The sequence below is a fragment of the Pongo pygmaeus genome, chromosome 4 (genome assembly GCF_028885625.2).
Source record: "Pongo pygmaeus isolate AG05252 chromosome 4, NHGRI_mPonPyg2-v2.0_pri, whole genome shotgun sequence".
Classification (NCBI taxonomy): Eukaryota; Metazoa; Chordata; class Mammalia; order Primates; family Hominidae; genus Pongo; species Pongo pygmaeus.
The window spans coordinates 41,319,822-41,338,823 of NC_072377.2; the positions used below are offsets into that span (position 1 = coordinate 41,319,822).

General features: G+C 36.4%; 1 protein-coding gene across 4 annotated transcripts in view; it reads right to left on the reverse strand.

Moving 5' to 3' along the window:
* Window positions 1–19,002, reverse strand: part of C6 (complement C6) — a 136,967-nt gene that overhangs the window by 15,673 nt on the left and 102,292 nt on the right. For all 4 annotated transcript variants that reach the window (XM_054488958.2, XM_054488960.2, XM_054488959.2 and 1 more), the window contains 5 exons: window positions 18,763–18,885; window positions 5,799–5,965; window positions 4,231–4,456; window positions 3,167–3,338; window positions 2,759–2,870 (listed from right to left, as the gene is read on the reverse strand). In XM_054488958.2, coding sequence (XP_054344933.1) covers window positions 2,759–2,870; window positions 3,167–3,338; window positions 4,231–4,456; window positions 5,799–5,965; window positions 18,763–18,885 — 800 coding nt within the window. The remainder of the gene's footprint in view (window positions 1–2,758; window positions 2,871–3,166; window positions 3,339–4,230; window positions 4,457–5,798; window positions 5,966–18,762; window positions 18,886–19,002) is intronic.

Sequence of the window (19,002 nt, forward strand, 5' to 3'; positions counted from 1 at the left end):
ATTGTGACTGAGTGCAGATCATTTAAAAATGTTACTCAATTCCTAGTAACCCATTGGTCATTATATATTTTCCCAATTAATGGATTGTACAACTACCATCATGTTGCTGGGGGGTGGGGGTGGTTCACTACAATTTTCAAGGTAAAGTGGGTCTTACACGTCTTGGTTTGGAATATTTATATTAACTTACTTTACCACCCTCACCTCCTGCCATTTCCTCCCATAAAACCTATGCTCTAGCAAAACAAAACCCTGCCATTCTTTGAACATAAACTTCTTTTTCATGCCTCCATGTCTCCACTTGGCTGTTTCTTGTATCCTCAACACCTTCTCTCTTCCCTTCTCTCAAGACCCAGCTCAAATAGAACATCCTTTGCAAAAATCTTTGATTTCCCTAGTATCATGAGGTACAACGTCCTTTCAGTTCCGAGGGTAACTCATGCAAAGCTCTATTTTTACAGTCTTTATCACGTTTATCAGCCCCATCCCTGATCCTTTAGTGGCAACTCTGCAACCAGATCTCTGTCTCATAAATCTTTACACAGGCCTTAATTCTTTGCTGAAAGAATACAAAACATTATCCTTCTTAAGGAGCTAGTAATGCAATACAATTTTCCTTTACTGAAAGGGGCGAGAGTACCAAGAATTGACTAAGCAGTTGTTCTCTGAGAATTGAAGTTGGGAACTTTGAGAGCGGTGAAAGCTTAATTGTCAGCTTATGTTGTTACTTAGCCATATCGTTCAGCTTGTCTCCTAGAAGATTCTTAATTTTCTGGACACAAAACTACCATCCTACTGTTGGTTATTACTGATATGGCTTTGTTTCCAAGGGAAATGGATTAACGATTTGGATGTTTTATTCAAAGGCTGCACATTTTTTCTTGCATTTCTTCTGAAATAAATTATTGCCTTAAACTTTTGTTTGTATTTCTTGTTTCTTTTGAATCTGTAACATAAGTGTATGTTGCAATAATCAAACTTAGGGAAGTACATCTAGTAGACTGACTAAACAAAAAACCTTGCCAAAAGTCCCTGTCACTTGCCTACAGAGGTTGGACTTGTCTGTTACTCATTAAATAAATATACTTGTGTGCAATAACATCATTGCTCTAGCCTGGAAATAGGCATATCTGCCTCTATTTGAATCTATACAAGGGGCATTTTGCCACTAGAAATTCCAGAAGGTGCTTATTAGGAAAAAATAAAATTTTATTAAAATTGAGTAAAAACTATTGCCAGACAAGAGACCAAGCCTTTAGTAAAGAGCAAAATAAAATAAGAAATGAATTTATCCATGAAAATGGGAATATATAATCTAACCTTATAAAATGAGTTAGAAGAATAATGCATCACTGTTGAAAGCCTTCATGTGTTTTTAAAATGAGAATGTCAATAATTTTAATGGTCTTTGTATGCAGCCGGAACAAATAGATTAAAAGTTATTTTGGTATCTGGATCTGCCAATATGTGATTTTAAGGATAACGCTCTAGGGCAGGGGCCAGCAAGCTTTTTCTATAAGTGGCCTAGATAGTCATATGTCGGCCATATGACGTCTGTTGAAATTACTCACCTCTGCCATTATTGTATGAAAGTAGCCATAGACGATATGTAAACATATGAATGTGACTGTGTTCCAATAAAAATAAAACTTTATTTTTTTTTAAGTGGCAGGTCAAATTTGGCCTTTGGGCCATAGATTGATGGCTCTTGTTCAAGAGAATTGGTTCCCAAAGTGTGGCTCCTAAACCAGCAGCATCCGTATTACCTAGGAATGTATTAGCAATGGATATTTCTGTGCCCTTCCCAAAATCTTCTGGATCAGAAACTCGAGGAGTGAGACCCAATGATCTGTGTTTTAACAGGCCCTTTGGCGCATTGTTGAGTTTGAGAACCTATTTTCTAGAGTAAAGACTAATTAAAATTACCTTCCTCTGAAATATTTGCTCCCCATAAACTTTAAGGTATGGTCCATATGCATGGGCAGAAGATAAGTCAATGTGGAAGATACAATTAGCCCAGACTACACTCCATGAATAAAACTATTTGCTGGCCTTAGAGAATTGAGTATTATTGATCTTTTTCCAAAAGTGTGATACAGTTGGGAAAAGAATAATGTAAAGATATTACTAAGTTTAAGAAAGGTAAAATGAAATAGGGAGCATGCCTTCTGTGATCACTTTTAGATATCATGTATCACCTGAAAAAATTATGTCTAAGGGCATAGATCTGTCTGACAAAAAGTATTCAGCTTTTAAAAAAATCATAGAAACATATTGTGGCTTGGTAAAAAAAAAGTTGAAACTTAAAGGTATGTGAAAATGGTTTTGACTGCTTAAGAGTTCTACAGGTTTCTAACCTAATAAAACAATACAGAATAAACACCTCCATGATTATAGCCAGTCTAGTGTGTTTCTCTAAACATTCCTTAGGTAAGGGTATCAGTTTGCTCAGACTCTGAAATAGCCAGATCTTACTTGCAAATTCTCACAAGTCATACAATCCTATATTATACTGAAGTTCTATTATCTTTCCAAGAAACCCAAGCAATCTGCTATCCTTTAGTCTAACAACTGGCTATGAAGACATCTCTAGGAAATTCAAGATGGAAGAGTGGCAAAGGGTTTCTAAATATTATTTTGTACTTTTAAAGTCAACAGGAGATTATTCGAATAGGAAATCAGTAACTCCAATTAAGACAAGCTATACTTTTCGAGGTTTTTAAAACTACAAACCAAAAGTGAGGTTTAGGATGCTGACCCGGATAAATCCATTTTCTGGAGGAATTGGCTGAGGACACCCGGAATCTGCTTCTATCTCAGGAAGATCGATCTCTTTCATTTCTTCGTCATCATTGATACATGGTTGTCCACTAAAAGGGAAACATAAATATGCATATATATGTATGTATGTACACACATTTACATGTGTGTATATGCTTATGTGTATACATATGTACACATTGCATACATATATGTATTAAATAGAAAACATTACACACAGAAAAAGGCACAGCAGTAGACCCAGTGGCTCATTAATATTCTGTGTTGGCATAGGTAAAGTTCTAATTATTGCTTTACTTAGCAGTAGACTAATAACCATTTGAACTCTCAATGTTATTGGGAGTTAGGGCAAAATGACCCATTCTTTTCCCTTACCCGGCCTTACTTGTTTTCCATGATTGAAAATGTGCAGTCTTCCTCTTGTCGCTTCTCCCCCTCACAGTGTTTCCCTCCTCGTTGGGGGGCAGGATTATTGCATTCTCGGGTTCTCGATCTCTTATAAGTAGCATCACAGGTGCTCCAGGAAGACCAACAACCCCAGTGTCCATCTACTGCATCTGGAACAAAGGAAGACTCACTCCCATGGATCATGGTGCAGCTGAATTCGGGTTTGGAAGCAAGGCCAACCTTGTTTCCTCACTTTTTAGCTGAGTAACTTCCTTTGTGGGATATGATAGGGTTCTTCTAAGGATTAAAAGAAATTACCTGTGCAAGGGGCCTGATACATTGCCTGATTTCCTTTTAGACTTTGTTCCCATAAGCCTAAATAAAATGGCAACAAATGGCAATCATTATGAATTATTTTCAACTGTTAACAAACCTCTGTATTCTTGGCTTTGGAGGCCTTTTAAAAATGTGCACTCATATATGTATAAACATAAACATCTTGTTAACAGAATGCATATTAAATTACATTTTTAAAGGTAGTAGGATACATTCTTACTCCCATGCCTTACCCTGTTTCTAAGGAGGATTTGAGATAACTATGAACATTACTTAGTCCTGTATGAAAACTTTGGTTGTGGCTTAATTTATTTTTTATTACAAAGCCATCCTCCTTCTATATTACAATACATAAGAGGCTTATAATATCAGAATCATATATTTTATTTGATGTTATGTTTGATTTTTTATGTTATGAGCATTGTACTTGTATTCTTGATATATAAATACATGTATAATATATTCATATTCCTTAGATAGATACTGGTGTTATCCTCATTTTATGGATGAACGGATTGAGGCATAGGGAAACTGGGTAACTTTCCCAAGGTCACATAGTTGGTAGGTTACAGCTGAGACTCACACTTTTTGCAGGTTTATCTTCCCTCGGAGCCTGTACAAGGTGGAGGCTGCTAATAGAAGTTTTGTTTCTTTTTAATTGACCAACTTAGAAAACTCTTTGGAGGGGAAAACTTATCTACCTCACAATAGATTCCTGATACTTACTGGATTTATAATCTGGAGACCGTCTCTCACAGTTCTCACCATAGGTGCCACTCTGACACACACACAGACATTCAGTCCCTGAGAGGGTGGGTCGGCCATTATTAGGGCATGGAGCACACTGGCAAGGATCGAACTTGGCTGCATACTCTTGGAAAGCTTTCCTGAGGTTGTTCCGTTTTGTCACTGCGCAGGGGATGTTTCTTACCAAGTCCACGATGGGGGCAAGCTAGGAGCAAATGGGAGAGAGGAGGTCCAGTCACATCCCCTTTGGTAATAGGTTGCCATTACTGCCCAGTTCTCATGAAATGAGAGGGAAAGCCTGAAAATTCTACACTTCAAAGGAATTATTGCAGAATATAGTATTGCACCTGTTTAACCAGTAGGCAAAAGCCTTCTACCTGTGGACAGGTGTGATGTATATGGCACTTACCTTCCCTACAATTTTACTGTGAAGGAAGCCACATGGGAGGTGTTGCTTACTTGGTTATATGTCATGTTATTTATTAAGTATTCTATGCATGCATCAAAGCACTGAGATAGGTGACCAAGAGTTAGGCAACTCTTTACTGCTCTGCTGAAACCTCATTAAATTTGATTCAAGCAGCAAAAACTTTAGAGAGGATAGGAGAAGCTTTCCATGTTGTTTTTTTCCAGGGACAGTTTTGGCTTTTGTTGGAGTTAGATGAGAAAATGTGGAGTGGGGGAAAATGAAGAAATAAACTTGCCAGTAGGATGAATGGAAGAATTACAGTAACAAATAATAGGCTAATGATAAATCAGTGCTCATTTTATTAACATCATAAAACCTCAAAGAAATGACCATCTAGTGCAATATGACTTGCAAGTACCCGGAGGGGCAGCTGGGTCTCATTTTTCTCCCATAACTTGTAGAGCTCAATACATCTTCACACTGCATGCAAATGACTCTATTTTCATAATGATTGAAATCTTTTATCTTCATTTAAATGAAATGAACATAACAGCTTCTTTGGAGGCCTTTTAAAAATACGGATATGTTTGGAGGAAAACAGGTTCTAAATGGCATATGGCTGATACATGGGTAAAGTATTCCATAAATAATAAATATCATCTTTTAATGTAATTACAACAAATAAAAAACTGGTAAATTCAATCAATAGTAATAGAAACAGGAAGTCAAATGGATCTAAAATCTCAATTATCTCACAGAGCTGCAAATGAAGACTTAGGAGTGTTCATCAAATAAGGAGTTGCAAGAAGAGCACAGAAACCAGATTTATTGTATACATGAAAAAATAAAAAGTACTACTCAAGGCAAGTTTGAGCATTTTTATTCACTAAGTTCCATTTCCTGGTGTTTCATGCATGCTAGGAATTCTAAATGCTGTACTGTTGAATGCTTGTTTGAATAGCAAAAGCATTAGACATGCAATTTAACATTTTAAAAAAGGTACATTGTGCATGAATACTAAAGAAAGGCATTTCTTTCATTGTCTGAGAAGAAAATGGAAAATAAATTGTGTGATGCGCAATTTGGGCTGCTAGAGAACTACTTCAGATCTCTTACCTGGAATAATTTTTACTCTTACCTCAAAGTCAATCACAGCAGGATTTTCCTTCACTGATTCTAACCACTCAGAAAATGTTTTCTCCTCCAGACCAGAGCTCCCTTTCTCCCATGCCAAAGCTGCTGCATATTCACTCCTTCCACCTCGAATCAGGGATATGGATTTCTCTGCTCCCTCTATAAATGAACCTGCAAGGTGTTTCAATAAAAATGCCCATTTAATTTTAGTGCAAATTTCTATTCTAAAAAAAAAAAAAGCCTATTTGTACAGAAGGGAGAAGTAGATGGTACAGTATGTAGCTCCATTAAGTAAGCTAAGTGAAAAAGCAAGAGAACACTCCTCCTCCTTGTAGGGAGTTTAATAATACAAATAATAATAACAGTACTAACAGCAACCATTTATTAAGCATCTGGTAGATGCCAGGCACTTTACACACATCTTATATAATTCTCATGACAACCCTGAGAAGTAGGTATTATTATAAACATTGAAGCCGAAAGTAATTTGTCCTGGAACACATGGTTACTAAGAGACAGGACTAGGATGCAAATATAGCCCAGTCCTTGACTACTCTGTCCCTTACTTTTTAATGTCAACCGCCCTGCTTCTGATTTATGTTAGCATACATTTTGGGTGCCCAGAATAAGATAAGTCACATGGCTTCTGATAGCCAGTCAATTGACTGTCATGGTGAAACTTCCAATTACAGAGAAAAAAGGATGGAATGATTTTATATTTAAAGACAGAGGTGAAAGCACAACTAACACAGAAAAAAAACCCATCAGTTTAAGAGTTGGCATAATGTTTCTTTAGACACAATGACATTTACTGTTAAAGTATATAGCACAATTCTTTTATACAAATTTCCATAACAATTTCCACTAACCAAATGGTAACTTTAACTAACAGGGATAGGGACTGAGTAATAAGGAATTGCCATAAGAAATAGTAGCAAATAAGAAGAAGGCTAGTGATATGAGTGATAGTGGCATTAATTTGGTGTCTATCAGTAAGAATTAGCTATGGAGAATTAGCTATGTCAAGTGCATAACAAAGCACAGGTATAAGGCGTAACAAAACAAAGGTATACAATGAAAATTTTAGAGGTTTTTGTATTTATTTTTCATAGAAAAGTAGAAGCCAAATTAGAGTTTGCCAATATATCATGTACAGACTGACAGTGGCTTTGTCATGTTATTTCATATTTAGATTGATACCATGTATTTCATAAATGGATTGACACTGGTAAGGGTTATCTGTGAGGGGCATGGGATCCTGAAGAAAGAGTAAGTCTGTTTACTGTTCCATTAGCTTACTCTTACAAGTGAACAAGTGCCTTAAAAAGATTCCAGAAAGAAAATGCAGATTGAATATAATGCCAATAATGCAAACAAAAGAAAAAAAAACTAGCAAAAGACAGAATGAATATTTCTACTTACACAATCTTCTCAGAAGCCGCATCATAAGATGAACACCAAAGCTGACCAAAAGCATGTCAAAAATTTCAAGAAACTTTTGTAATATATAGATTTATCAATGAATTGTTTTTTTGTTTGTTTGTTTTTTGTTTTTTGTTTTGAGACAGAGGTCTCGCTCTGCTGCCCAGGCTGGAATGCATTGGTGCGATCTTAGCTCACTGCAGCCTCTGCCTCCTGGGTTCAAGTGATTCTCCTGCCTCAGCCCCCCGAGTAGATGGGATTACAGGCATGTGCCACCAGGCCCAGCTAATTTTCATATTTTTAGTAGAGACGGGGTTTCACCACGTTGGCCAGGATGGTCTTGGTCTCCCAATCTTGTGATCTGCCCGCCTTGGCCTCCCAAAGTTCTGGGATTACAGGCATGAGCCACTGTGCCCGGCCTGAACTTTGTTTTTAAGTGTGTGCAGCCACTACTATGAGGAAGATAAAAGTTCTGTTTGTTTCATATATTCTATTTAAAAAACAATTTCCATTTTTTACATTTGCATATTTTAATGCACATTTTTGAATAATACATTTATACAATTCTTTAGTAAAAATATATATATTAGTGATATATCCTCAAAAAATTTTAATGATATAATTACAGATTTGAGAAGTCTGAAGTCCAATGATTTAATTGAAATAGCTCAGGGTTAGAAATAGGCAAATCTATGTTCTTGTGTGTGTTTTGCTCTTCAATTTGTCTGTGTCTTTGACTTTAGGCGAATTGTCATCAATAAACATTTGTTGAGAATCTTCTATATGTCAGGCCCAGATAAATATAAAATATCAAGTTCAGAACTCACACTCTCAGTGAGTATATGGAATAGGTATATAAATATGCTAGCAAGACTATGGAGAAATAAACAAGGATGGAAAAGAAGAAAGGAAGGAAGGTAGAAAGGGGGGGGAGGGAGAGAGGGAGGGAAAATGGAAGAAAAGAAAGGAAATTAAAAAGACCAGTAAAATAGTTTTTGCTGAGTATTACTCAATGGTAAAAACAGTGAACAATTACTGACTTAGGAAAATGAAATAATTCTGTCATCTTTGGCAATTAGGAAGGATGGCGCTCTGAAGGAAGACTGACATGTTCCTGGAAGGAAAGGTGAGACCTATTAGGGAGATCATGGCCCTAATATTAGGGAGACAATGGCCTTCGAAGCCATGGGCACACCAAGGGCAAGGACCTGGAGTCAGGGCAGATGTGCCATGCTCTGGAGACAGCACATGTAGGCATCAGTTTGAGTTGAAGTGGAAGGTCCAGGGAGGGGGAAGAACAGCAGAACTGAGAGAGTCTGGATGTAAAGCCAAGGAAATTAGACTTCATTCTTCAGGTTTAGAAACAATTGCATTCCCTAGAAACAATGAAAGGTTTTGAGGTGGGGATTTAAAATGATTCAGGAATATTAGCAGTATTGTGTCATCTGGGTAGCAATGGGTAATTGAAAAACCAGTTTGGAGCCTATTGCAATGGTCTCTAACTTTGCAATGTCCTCTTGTTCCTACAGGCTGAAAACTGGGGTCCATATGTGATATTTTCTCATGTCAATTCCTCTACATTAACTCAGTTTCCTAAGTTGCCCTGATTCCAGTCTAGTATTTTCTTATATTTTAAGTAAATTTTTATACTGAAGTATAATATTGACACAGAAATGTACACAAATCATTAAGCATACAGCTCAATTAATTTGTAAAAAGTGAGCATCCCCATATAATCACTGCCCACGCCTAGAAATAGAACTCTAGCAACACCCAAAAGCCTCCTTCGTGCTTTTATCCAGTCATTATTCCATCCCCAAATGCAAACACCAATTGTATTATTATTGCTATAGATTAGCTTTGCATATTTTTAACTTTATATGTAAGGTTATAAAACATGTACTCTTTTGTGCCTGGTTTCTTTTGCTCAGTTTTATGTTTGCGGCATTCATCTATCTTGTTTGTAGTAGTAGTTAATTCATATCATAATTCGTTCATTTTACTCTTGATGGACATTTGAGTTGTATTCAATAAATGAATAATGCGGCTTTTCTTATTTTTGCTCCATGTTTGTGCATATTTTTGTTGATGCATACCTATTAGTAGAGTTTCTAAGTCATAAATATGTGTGTGTGCATTTATGTTTCACTTTAGTAGATATTGCCAAATAGTTTCCAAAATGGTATTACCAATTTATACTCCTACCAGCAGTGTATGGCAGGTTGTGAAGTTCTACCGCCAATACTTGTTAATTTAAATTTTTTCTCCATTTGCATGAGGTGGTATTTTATGGTTTTAATTTTATCCTTTTGATTCCCAGTTATCTTTATCATCTTTTCATGCTTATTGCTTTTAAAAATATGTTCTTTTGTGAAGTGCTTATTCTATGTTTTTGCTTATTTTACAATTTCAACTACAATTTTCCTATATTATATGTCTTTACTACATGTCACTTGTGCAACTACAAAATAATTATAGCAGACATGAATTGAATATTTAGTATAGCCTAGGTTTTATATGGATTGTTTATTTAATTCTCACAATAAGCATAAGTAAATACTATTATTATTTTTATTTTACTTAGAAGAAGAAAGATTAAACTCTTGATGTTGATTACATAGCCAATCAACAGTGGAGCCAACACTTGAATATAGTCTAGCCTGAAAATTTAGTCGATATGCAATGAACTTAATACATCACAGCAGGAAATAATTTCTATAAATAACATTTTACTTTCCTACTTAATAATTTTTACTGCTTTCCCACTGAATCAATCCAGTAAAATGTTCTGCTCAATAGTAAGTCTGTGAATTTCTTGGCAAGGTATTTTAGGGGAAAACTGCATAGTATATCAGCTTCTTAAAAATTTACAATGTTCTTTTTAATTTTAAAAGCTGAAAATTTCTCTTAAACACTGTTACACTCAAAGTTTTTCAATTTAAAGATAGAACTCCCTTTTCACATGCAGCACCTATTAACATTCTGTAGATCATATGTGGGATAGTGACAATATTTAATAGTATTAAGTCTAATTTTTTTAGTAAGACATACAAGCCCTGTTTTATATGGACCAAACCTACCTTCTCAGTTTTATTTCACAAATTTATGCTCAAGCTAAATAGAAATACTCATTTATTCATTTACACATTCATTCTTTTCCTCTCTATGCCTCTGTTTCCTCATCTATAAAATGGGGGTAATAATTGTACCAGTCTCATGGGGTTGTTGTGAGAATTAGAAGTTAACACACACAGAACACTTAGGACAGTGCCTGGAGCATAGCAAGAGTTCAATAAATGTTAATTACCCATTCATTTATTCTTTCAAGCATTCATGTGTTCAATGAGCACATCTATTAAGCATTTATAATGTGCTAAACATGGTACGAAGTATTGAGGACATAAAGACCATGTCACTGTCCTGAATTTGCATACTGTGGAGGAAACAGAAAGTAAACATAATACAGTGTGATCAGAGCTATGATGTTGTGAACGCAGGTTGCAGTGAGTACGTCTAGGAGGGCACCTAACCTTAATTATGAACAACAATAGAGATGGTAATCAGGTAAGGCTTCTTGGACTGTCTGCTAAAAATTACAATTTCAAGATTTTGTTACTTCAAAATAGCTATTACATCTTTAGCATATTAAACACTTAAGCAATGCAGAAAAACACAATAATTATTCCCCTTGTTGTTTAGTCTTAGTTTTATACAGTAAATGAATCCAGTTCTCATTGCTTCATCTTTGCTCACTGTTTCTTTACTCCTGGGCTCTATACTTATCTGTTGGATTAATGTTTTAATATTAATTTTTATGTGTTTTTATATTTTCTTTATCTCTATTATTTCTCTCATAATTGAAGCTGAATCATGGGCTTTCTATATATACAGCCTCAGGCTGGAGAGAATCAAGAGAGAAAAAGAGTAAAATGTTGTCTTTTGAGATCTCAAGTATACTTTTATAAATCTAGCAAAAATCACAGATTTGAAGGCTAGGGTTTTTAATGTCAAGGGCCAGGCTCTTGAGAGAGAAAAAGAATTCTTGAGTTCTTAATGCTTGAGCTAAAATATCAAGAGCCAAACATTTTAGGATTCAGAATCATAGAATTTACAACATCAACCACAGAATGATAAAAAATGTATACAATAGCCATTTTCCTTCTCAAAAGTAGAAAAGATTTTGAGCAGCTGGGAGAATGGGGGAATACTGGACATGTGGTAAATAAAATATAGACTTGATGGATTCCTTAGTGCAGGCCTAAGATTCTACCACTTTGGGGAAAATCTTGGAAATAATAGTTTGACAAGTAGAAGTTTGATAGAAGCTCATAAGAGGCTCTTCAATAAGTTAATGGAAAATGTGTATTATGAAAAAAACAATGCATAGCTTTCAAATTTTTTTGCACAAAAATAAACTCATACTAACTTGTCATAACATAGCTGAATAGGATCAAGTTTGAGGCACAAAAAGGGATAAGACATCAGTTTGAAAAGAGTCCCTATCAGAGCAACTTGAAATTTGCTAAAATAGAAGTAAGACCAAACATCAAATTTATGGTAAAGCTTGGGTGGAAGAAAGGTGAAATCACTGATGCCTTAGGAAAAGTTTATGGGGACAATACTTCAAGGCAATCAGCAGTTTACAGATTCATAACTCGTTGTAGGAAGGGAAGAAATGAAATAATGTTGAAGAGAAAACTCCTAGCAGTAGACCATCTACATGAATTTGTGAGGAAAAAATTTACCTTATTCCTGCCCTAATTGAAGAGGACTGATGATTAACAGTGGGAACAAGAGCCAACACTGTAGAAATCTTAATTAGTTCAGTTTACACAATCATAACTGAAAAATTAAAGATGAGCAAACTTTTCACTCAATAGCTGCCAAAACTATTGTGTCCAGATCAGCTGCAGACAAGAGCAGAGCTTTCCCTGGCAGAGACACAACAAAAAAAGAGAATTTTAGACCAATATCCTTGATGAACATTGAAGCAAAAATCCTCAATAAAATACTGGCAAACAGAATCCAGCAGCACATCAAAAAGCTTATCCACCATGATCAAGTGGGCTTCATCCCTGGGATGCAAGGCTGGTTCAATATACACAAATCAATAAATGTAATCCAGCATATAAACAGAACCAAAGACAAAAACCACATGATTATCTCAATAGATGCAGAAAAGGCCTTTGACAAAATTCAACAACACTTCATGCTAAAAACTCTCAATAAATTAGGTATTGATGGGACGTATCTCAAAATAATAAGAGCTATTTATGACAAACCCACAGCCAATATCATACTGAATGGGCAAAAACTGGAAGCATTCCCTTTGAAAACTGGCACAAGACAGGGATGCCCTCTCTCACCACTTCTATTCAACATAGTGTTGGAAGTTCTGGCCAGGGCAATTAGGCAGGAGAAGGAAATCAAGGGTATTCAATTAGGAAAAGAGGAAGTCAAATTGTCCCTGTTTGCAGATGACGTGATAGTATATCTAGAAAACCCCATTGTCTCAGCCCAAAATCTCCTTAAGCTGATAAGCAACTTCAGCAAAGTCTCAGGATACAAAATCAATGTACAAAAATCACAAGCATTCTTATACATCAGTAACAGACAAACAGAGAGCCAAATCATGAGTGAACTCCCATTCACAATTGCTTCAAAGAGAATAAAATACCTAGGAATCAAATTTACAAGGGATGTGAAGGACCTCTTCAAGGAGAACTACAAACCACTGCTCAAGGAAATAAAAGAGGATACAAACAAATGGAAGAACATTCCATGCTCATGGGTAGGAAGAATCAATATGAAAATGGCCATACTGCCCAAGGTAATTTACAGATTCAATGCCATCCCCATCAAGTTACCAATGACTTTCTTCACAGAATTGGAAAAAACTACTTTAAAGTTCATATGGAACCAAAAAAGAGCCCGCATCGCCAAGTCAATCCTAAGCCAAAAGAACAAAGCTGGGGGCATCACACTACCTGACTTCAAACTATACTACAAGGCTACAGTAACCAAAACAGCATGGTACTGGTACCAAAACAGAGATATAGATCAATGGAACAGAACAGAGCCGTCAGAAATAATGCCACATATCTACAACTATCTGATCTTTGACAAACCTGACAAAAACAAGAAATGGGGAAAGGATTCCCTATTTAATAAATGGTGCTGGGAAAACTGGCTAGCCATATGTAGAAAGCTGAAACTGGATCCCTTCCTTACACCTTATACAAAAATCAATTCAAGATGGATTAAAGACTTAAATGTTAGACCTAAAACCATAAAAACCCTAGAAGAAAACCTAGGCATTACCATTCAGGACATAGGCATGGGCAAGGACTTCATGTCTAAAACACCAAAAGCAATGGCAACAAAAGCCAAAATTGACAAATGGGATCTAATTAAACTCAAGAGCTTCTGCACAGCAAAGGAAACTACCATCAGAGTGAACAGGCAACCTACAAAATGGGAGAAAATTTTTGCAACCTACTCATCTGACAAAGGGCTAATATCCAGAATCTACAATGAACTCCAACAAATTTACAAGAAAAAAACAAACAACCCCGTCGAAAAGTGGGCGAAGGACATGAACAGACACTTCTCAAAAGAAGACATTTATGCAGCCAAAAAACACATGAAAAAATGCTCACCATCACTGGCCATCAGAGAAATGCAAATCAAAACCACAATGAGATACCATCTCACACCAGTTAGAATGGCAATCATTAAAAAGTCAGGAAACAACAGGTGCTGGAGAGGATGTGGAGAAATAGGAACACTTTTACACTGTTGGTGGGACTGTAAACTAGTTCAACCCTTGTGGAAGTCAGTGTGGCGATTCCTCAGGGATCTAGAACTACAAATTCCATTCGACCCAGCCATCCCATTACTGGGTATATACCCAAAGAACTATAAATCATGCTGCTATAAAGACACATGCACACGTATGTTTATTGCAGCATTATTCACAATAGCAAAGACTTGGAACCAAGCCAAATGTCCAACAATGATAGACTGGATTAAGAAAATGTGGCACATATACACCATGGAATACTATGCAGCCATAAAAAATGATGAGTTCATGTCCTTTGTAGGGACATGGATGAAATTGGAAATCATCATTCTCAGTAAACTATCGCAAGAAGAAAAAACCAAACACCGCATATTCTCACTCATAGGTGGGAATTGAACAATGAGAACACATGGTCACAGGAAGGGGAACATCACACTTTGGGGACTGTTGTTGGGTGGGGAGAGAGGGGAGGGATAGCATTGGGAGATATACCTAATGCTAGATGATGAGTTGGTGGGTGCAGCGCACCAGCATGGCACATGTATACATATGTAACTTACCTGCACGTTGCGCACATGTACCATAGAGCCTAAAGTATAATAATAATAATAATAATAATAATAATGATAATAAAAAAAGAAAAAAAAAAGAGCAGAGCTTTCAATAAAAATTTTAAACATGTAGGATCAGATCCTGAAGCACTTTTAAAAAAGAATTGTACACAGGAGATGAAAAATGGATTTACTAGTATGGTCCTGAAGACAAAGCACAATTAAAGTAGTGGCTACCAAGAGGTGGAAGTGGGCCAGCCAAAGCAAAAATGGCCTAGTCAAGAGCAAAGGTCTTGGAAATAGTTTTGTGGGATGCTCGAGGCATTTTGCTTGTTGATTTTCTGGAGGGTCAAAGAATAATAACATCTTCTTATGAGAGTGTTTTGAGACAGCCAAACTTTTAGCAGAAAAATGCCCAGGAAAGCTTTACCAGAGACACCTTCTCTACTGTGACGATGCTCCTACTCATTTCTCTAATCAAACAAGGGCAATTTTTTAGATGAGAAATTATTAGATTATTAGATATTCACCTTACAGTCTTTCTTTGACTCCTTCTGACTTCTTTTTGTTTTCTAATCTTAAAAATGTCTTTAGAGGGCACCCTTTTTTTCAGTTATTAATGTGAAGAAGATTGCATTGACACAAATTCCTAGGACCCTCAGTTCTTTACGGATGGACTAAATGGCTGGCATCATCACTAACAAATGTGTCTTGAACTTGATGAAGCTTATGTTGATAAATAAAGTTTATATTTTCTATTTTTATCTTTTACTTCCAGTTCCCTGTGGACTTTTTGAAGTCCTCTCATGTACATTTAATCTTCTCAAGTAGTAGGATGGAAATAGCAAGCCTTGTAGAGAATTTTCTGTATCCAACATGGCACCCAGGCAAGTAGTTCCTTAGTAGTCTGAAGGCCCTCACATTTCACTGCGATGTACAGAAAACAGGCAGGGATTCCCTAAAGCCTGAAGAAGGTGAGGAAGTCTTGAGAAAGAGTGGTAGACAAAAAATGGCCTGGCCTTTTTGTGAGGAAAATTCAAAGGATATGGATCTAGTAACCAAAAGCCAAGACAGGACCATCAACATTGGCAATAGGTGCCAGTGCATGATTGTGAGAACCAGAGGAGGCAAATGACCTATCAAATGAGGCTAGCCAAGGCAAAGAGAAACATGCTAACAAAGGTCTCATTCTCCCTGTGACTCTAGGATACTATCTGACCACCCTTCCCCAACACATATGCATATGCATATGCATATGCATGTGCTTGCGTACACACACACATACCCACACACACACAGGCACACACACACACGCACTCTTAAATTATCCCTGACAAGCAGCAAAGGAGAAAGGTGAGGGAATCCTGAGTTTGACTAAAAATTGAAAACTGAAACCCAGAACGGCTGGGTTACATTACACTGGCAATTTTATACTTTTTACCACTTAGAAGAAATAGGAATTTGAGAGCATATTAATTCATTCTTTCACTGCAATAAAGAACTACCTGAGACGGGGTAATTTATAAAGAAAAGAGGTTTAATTGGGTCACCGTTCCACAGGCTGTACAGGAAGCCTGGCAAGGGAGGCCTCAGGAAACTTGCAATCATGGCAGAAGGTGAAGAGGACGGAGTCACGTCCTACATGACTGGAGTAGTAGGAGGAGGGTGAAAGGGAAAGTGCTGCATACTTTTAAACAACCAGATCTCATAAGAACTCACTATCACTAGAACAGCAGGGAGGAAGTCTGCCCCAATGATCCAGTCACCTCCCACGAGACCCCTCCTCCAACATTGGGGATTACAATTCGAAATGAGATATGGGAGGGGATACAAATCCAAACTATATCAGAAAGCTACGTTAAGTTCCATGAAAATATCCTAGCTTTGAACATCTGAATTATTCCAATTGGTTTTTTATTCATCTCTTTGTCGCATGGATTTTATAGTTGAGTAGTTTTTTCCAGTAGTACTTAATAATATATTTCTAGAATTTGTTTTGAAGTTGCATATTTGAACAATATTTCCAATGTATATAATCAAGAAAAAATTCTTCCTTTATTTCAGAGACATATTCTTATATAGCATTTTTAAGAAATACAGTTTTTCTATTTCATTTACTAGGATCTCTTTTTCACGGATACTAATTTTCACATATTAAATTACATTTGTCATTCCATTTCCATCAAATTTTCTTTAATAATATCTAAATGTTTTTCCATGTTGAGATTACTTGATATCTTTCTTGTATGTGATTAATTTTATTAATTTCATTTTTAAAGAATTATGTTTTGTCCTTGCATTGTATAATTTATTTATAATTATAATGATTATGTTTCTCAATGTTTGTTTTTGTACTTTAGCTTTGAAATCTGTTTTAATTAATTCTTGTATTTAATCTGTCTATCTCTGAGTTCTTGATTTGTTGAACTCATATTCTTATTAAATTATTCTACTACATGATAAACTGATATAGAATCTGTATTCATATTTTGGTTAATATTACCAGATTATTTGCTTTGCATGCTATATGCCTTTGTGCCCTCTTTTTCTTCTTTGCCATAATGACTGTGCAGTTGTCAAGCCAGTTCTTCTCATTTTGCTTATGCATAACGCAGTCATGTGTATGTAGACCATCTACCTATTCTGATAGTATATTTAAAATTATCTATTTATTATTATAGTAAATATTATATTTTATTTGTTTCCTGTCTGTCTTCTCCATAAGAAAGTAAGCTTCAAATTTGGGAATGTCTGTGATTCTGCTTCCCTTTATTCTAAGTAGTCAAGCAAAATAAGGAAACAGAATTTTACAGAGAGGAAGGAGTTATTTACAATGGCAAGGCATAGGAGAGAGCATGACTTGTTTAGGAGGCTGCATAAAGTTTAGCTGTGCAGAGAAGGACAGGAACTTGTGCTTAAGGCCATGTGAAACCTGACGTGTTCCAAGTATGAAGGTTTCATGAATAAGATTTTCCATAGAGAAGATTCCTCTCATTAAAATGTGTAGAGTAGACTGGAATAAAAGAGACTACAACCAGGAAGACCACTTAGGGGGCTTCTGAGATAATCCAGGTTGGAAATACTGAATGGAAGGTTTGCCTTCCATGGAAGGTTTTATATCCATGGAAATAAAAAGAGGAAGAAAACTTGCTGAGACATTCAGGAGGTAGAATGAATTGTGCATGGTTACTTATTAGATATAGAAAGAGGGTAGAATCAGGGACAGCAGCCAGGTTTCTGGCTTGGCTGACTTAGTTGATGGTGATGCCATCATCAAGGCTGGGACTGCTGAAGGAGAGGAAAGGTGAAAGGAGCCAACCACTGCTGGTCACTCTGCAAGGCTCCTTATAAACATTATGTCACTTAGTCTTCACAACAGTCCTATTAGGCTATAAAGTAAAGGCTGTGCTATTAGAGATGAGTGAGAACCAACAGCAGCAGGGAGAGAATACGTGAAGCATTGAAGCCTAGAGACTTTCTGGTAGAGATGTTTAGTGGACAGTAGGTGTCTGGAGTTCAGAAGGGATGTCTGGGTTGGGGATTGGGATAGAAAAGTGAAAGCCTATTGGGACTGGGGATTGGGGTAGAAGAATGAAAGCAGTGGCTAAAATTGGGAAGGAGTAAGATCATTCTGCAAGAAATAACTTGTATCTTCTTTTTTCAGTATTTTTTTGCCTGGATTTTCTTTCTCACTCTTTCCATTTGCCAAAGTCTTCAGCCATTTTTAATGCATGGCCCCAAAATAATTTTTTTCACAATATCTGATGTATTTCAATCCCAGGATTTTCTTCTGCCCATAGTCCTTTATAGCCTTTTAGAAACTATACCTCTCTTAGACCCTTGTCAGTCTGTATTTTTAATGGATGTTTATATGTTTCTTTACTTTGTAAGGTCCTGGTTCACAGTCATATGCACTTCACAATGCCTAATATTGAGTGCTGTCCATGAGCAAAATCAATAAATTATTCATTGAACAACCTAAGTACGAGATAAAGAAAACCTTAACAATTTCCTTTTTTAGGTAATGCTAATGATATTTTATTTGTATACCCTGTTCCAACACACAGGGTTCTGAGGCAGAGAAATGAAATAAATGAAAAGCTAAAAATAGCACAGTCACATCCAATATGATCTGTAAATGACAGCCAGGCTCAGGGCACACTGGATAAGCTGCTAAGAGAGAGTACTGTTACCTTCATGTTTCTCTGACAGCTTGTTGGTGGTGCACCTATGTTCCACTTTTGTTTTCTTAGCAAATAAAACACGTTTCTTTGTTTCAATCCGGACACAGTGTTTGGCTTCTTCCTCGGTTAAACCTAGGAGATGAAGTACAAACAAAAACCACTGAGAATGCACCATTGACAATTCAAAGAGGAACATGATACTCTGGTCACTTTGGATCTATAGATACTTTATATTAGCCCCTCTCTTCC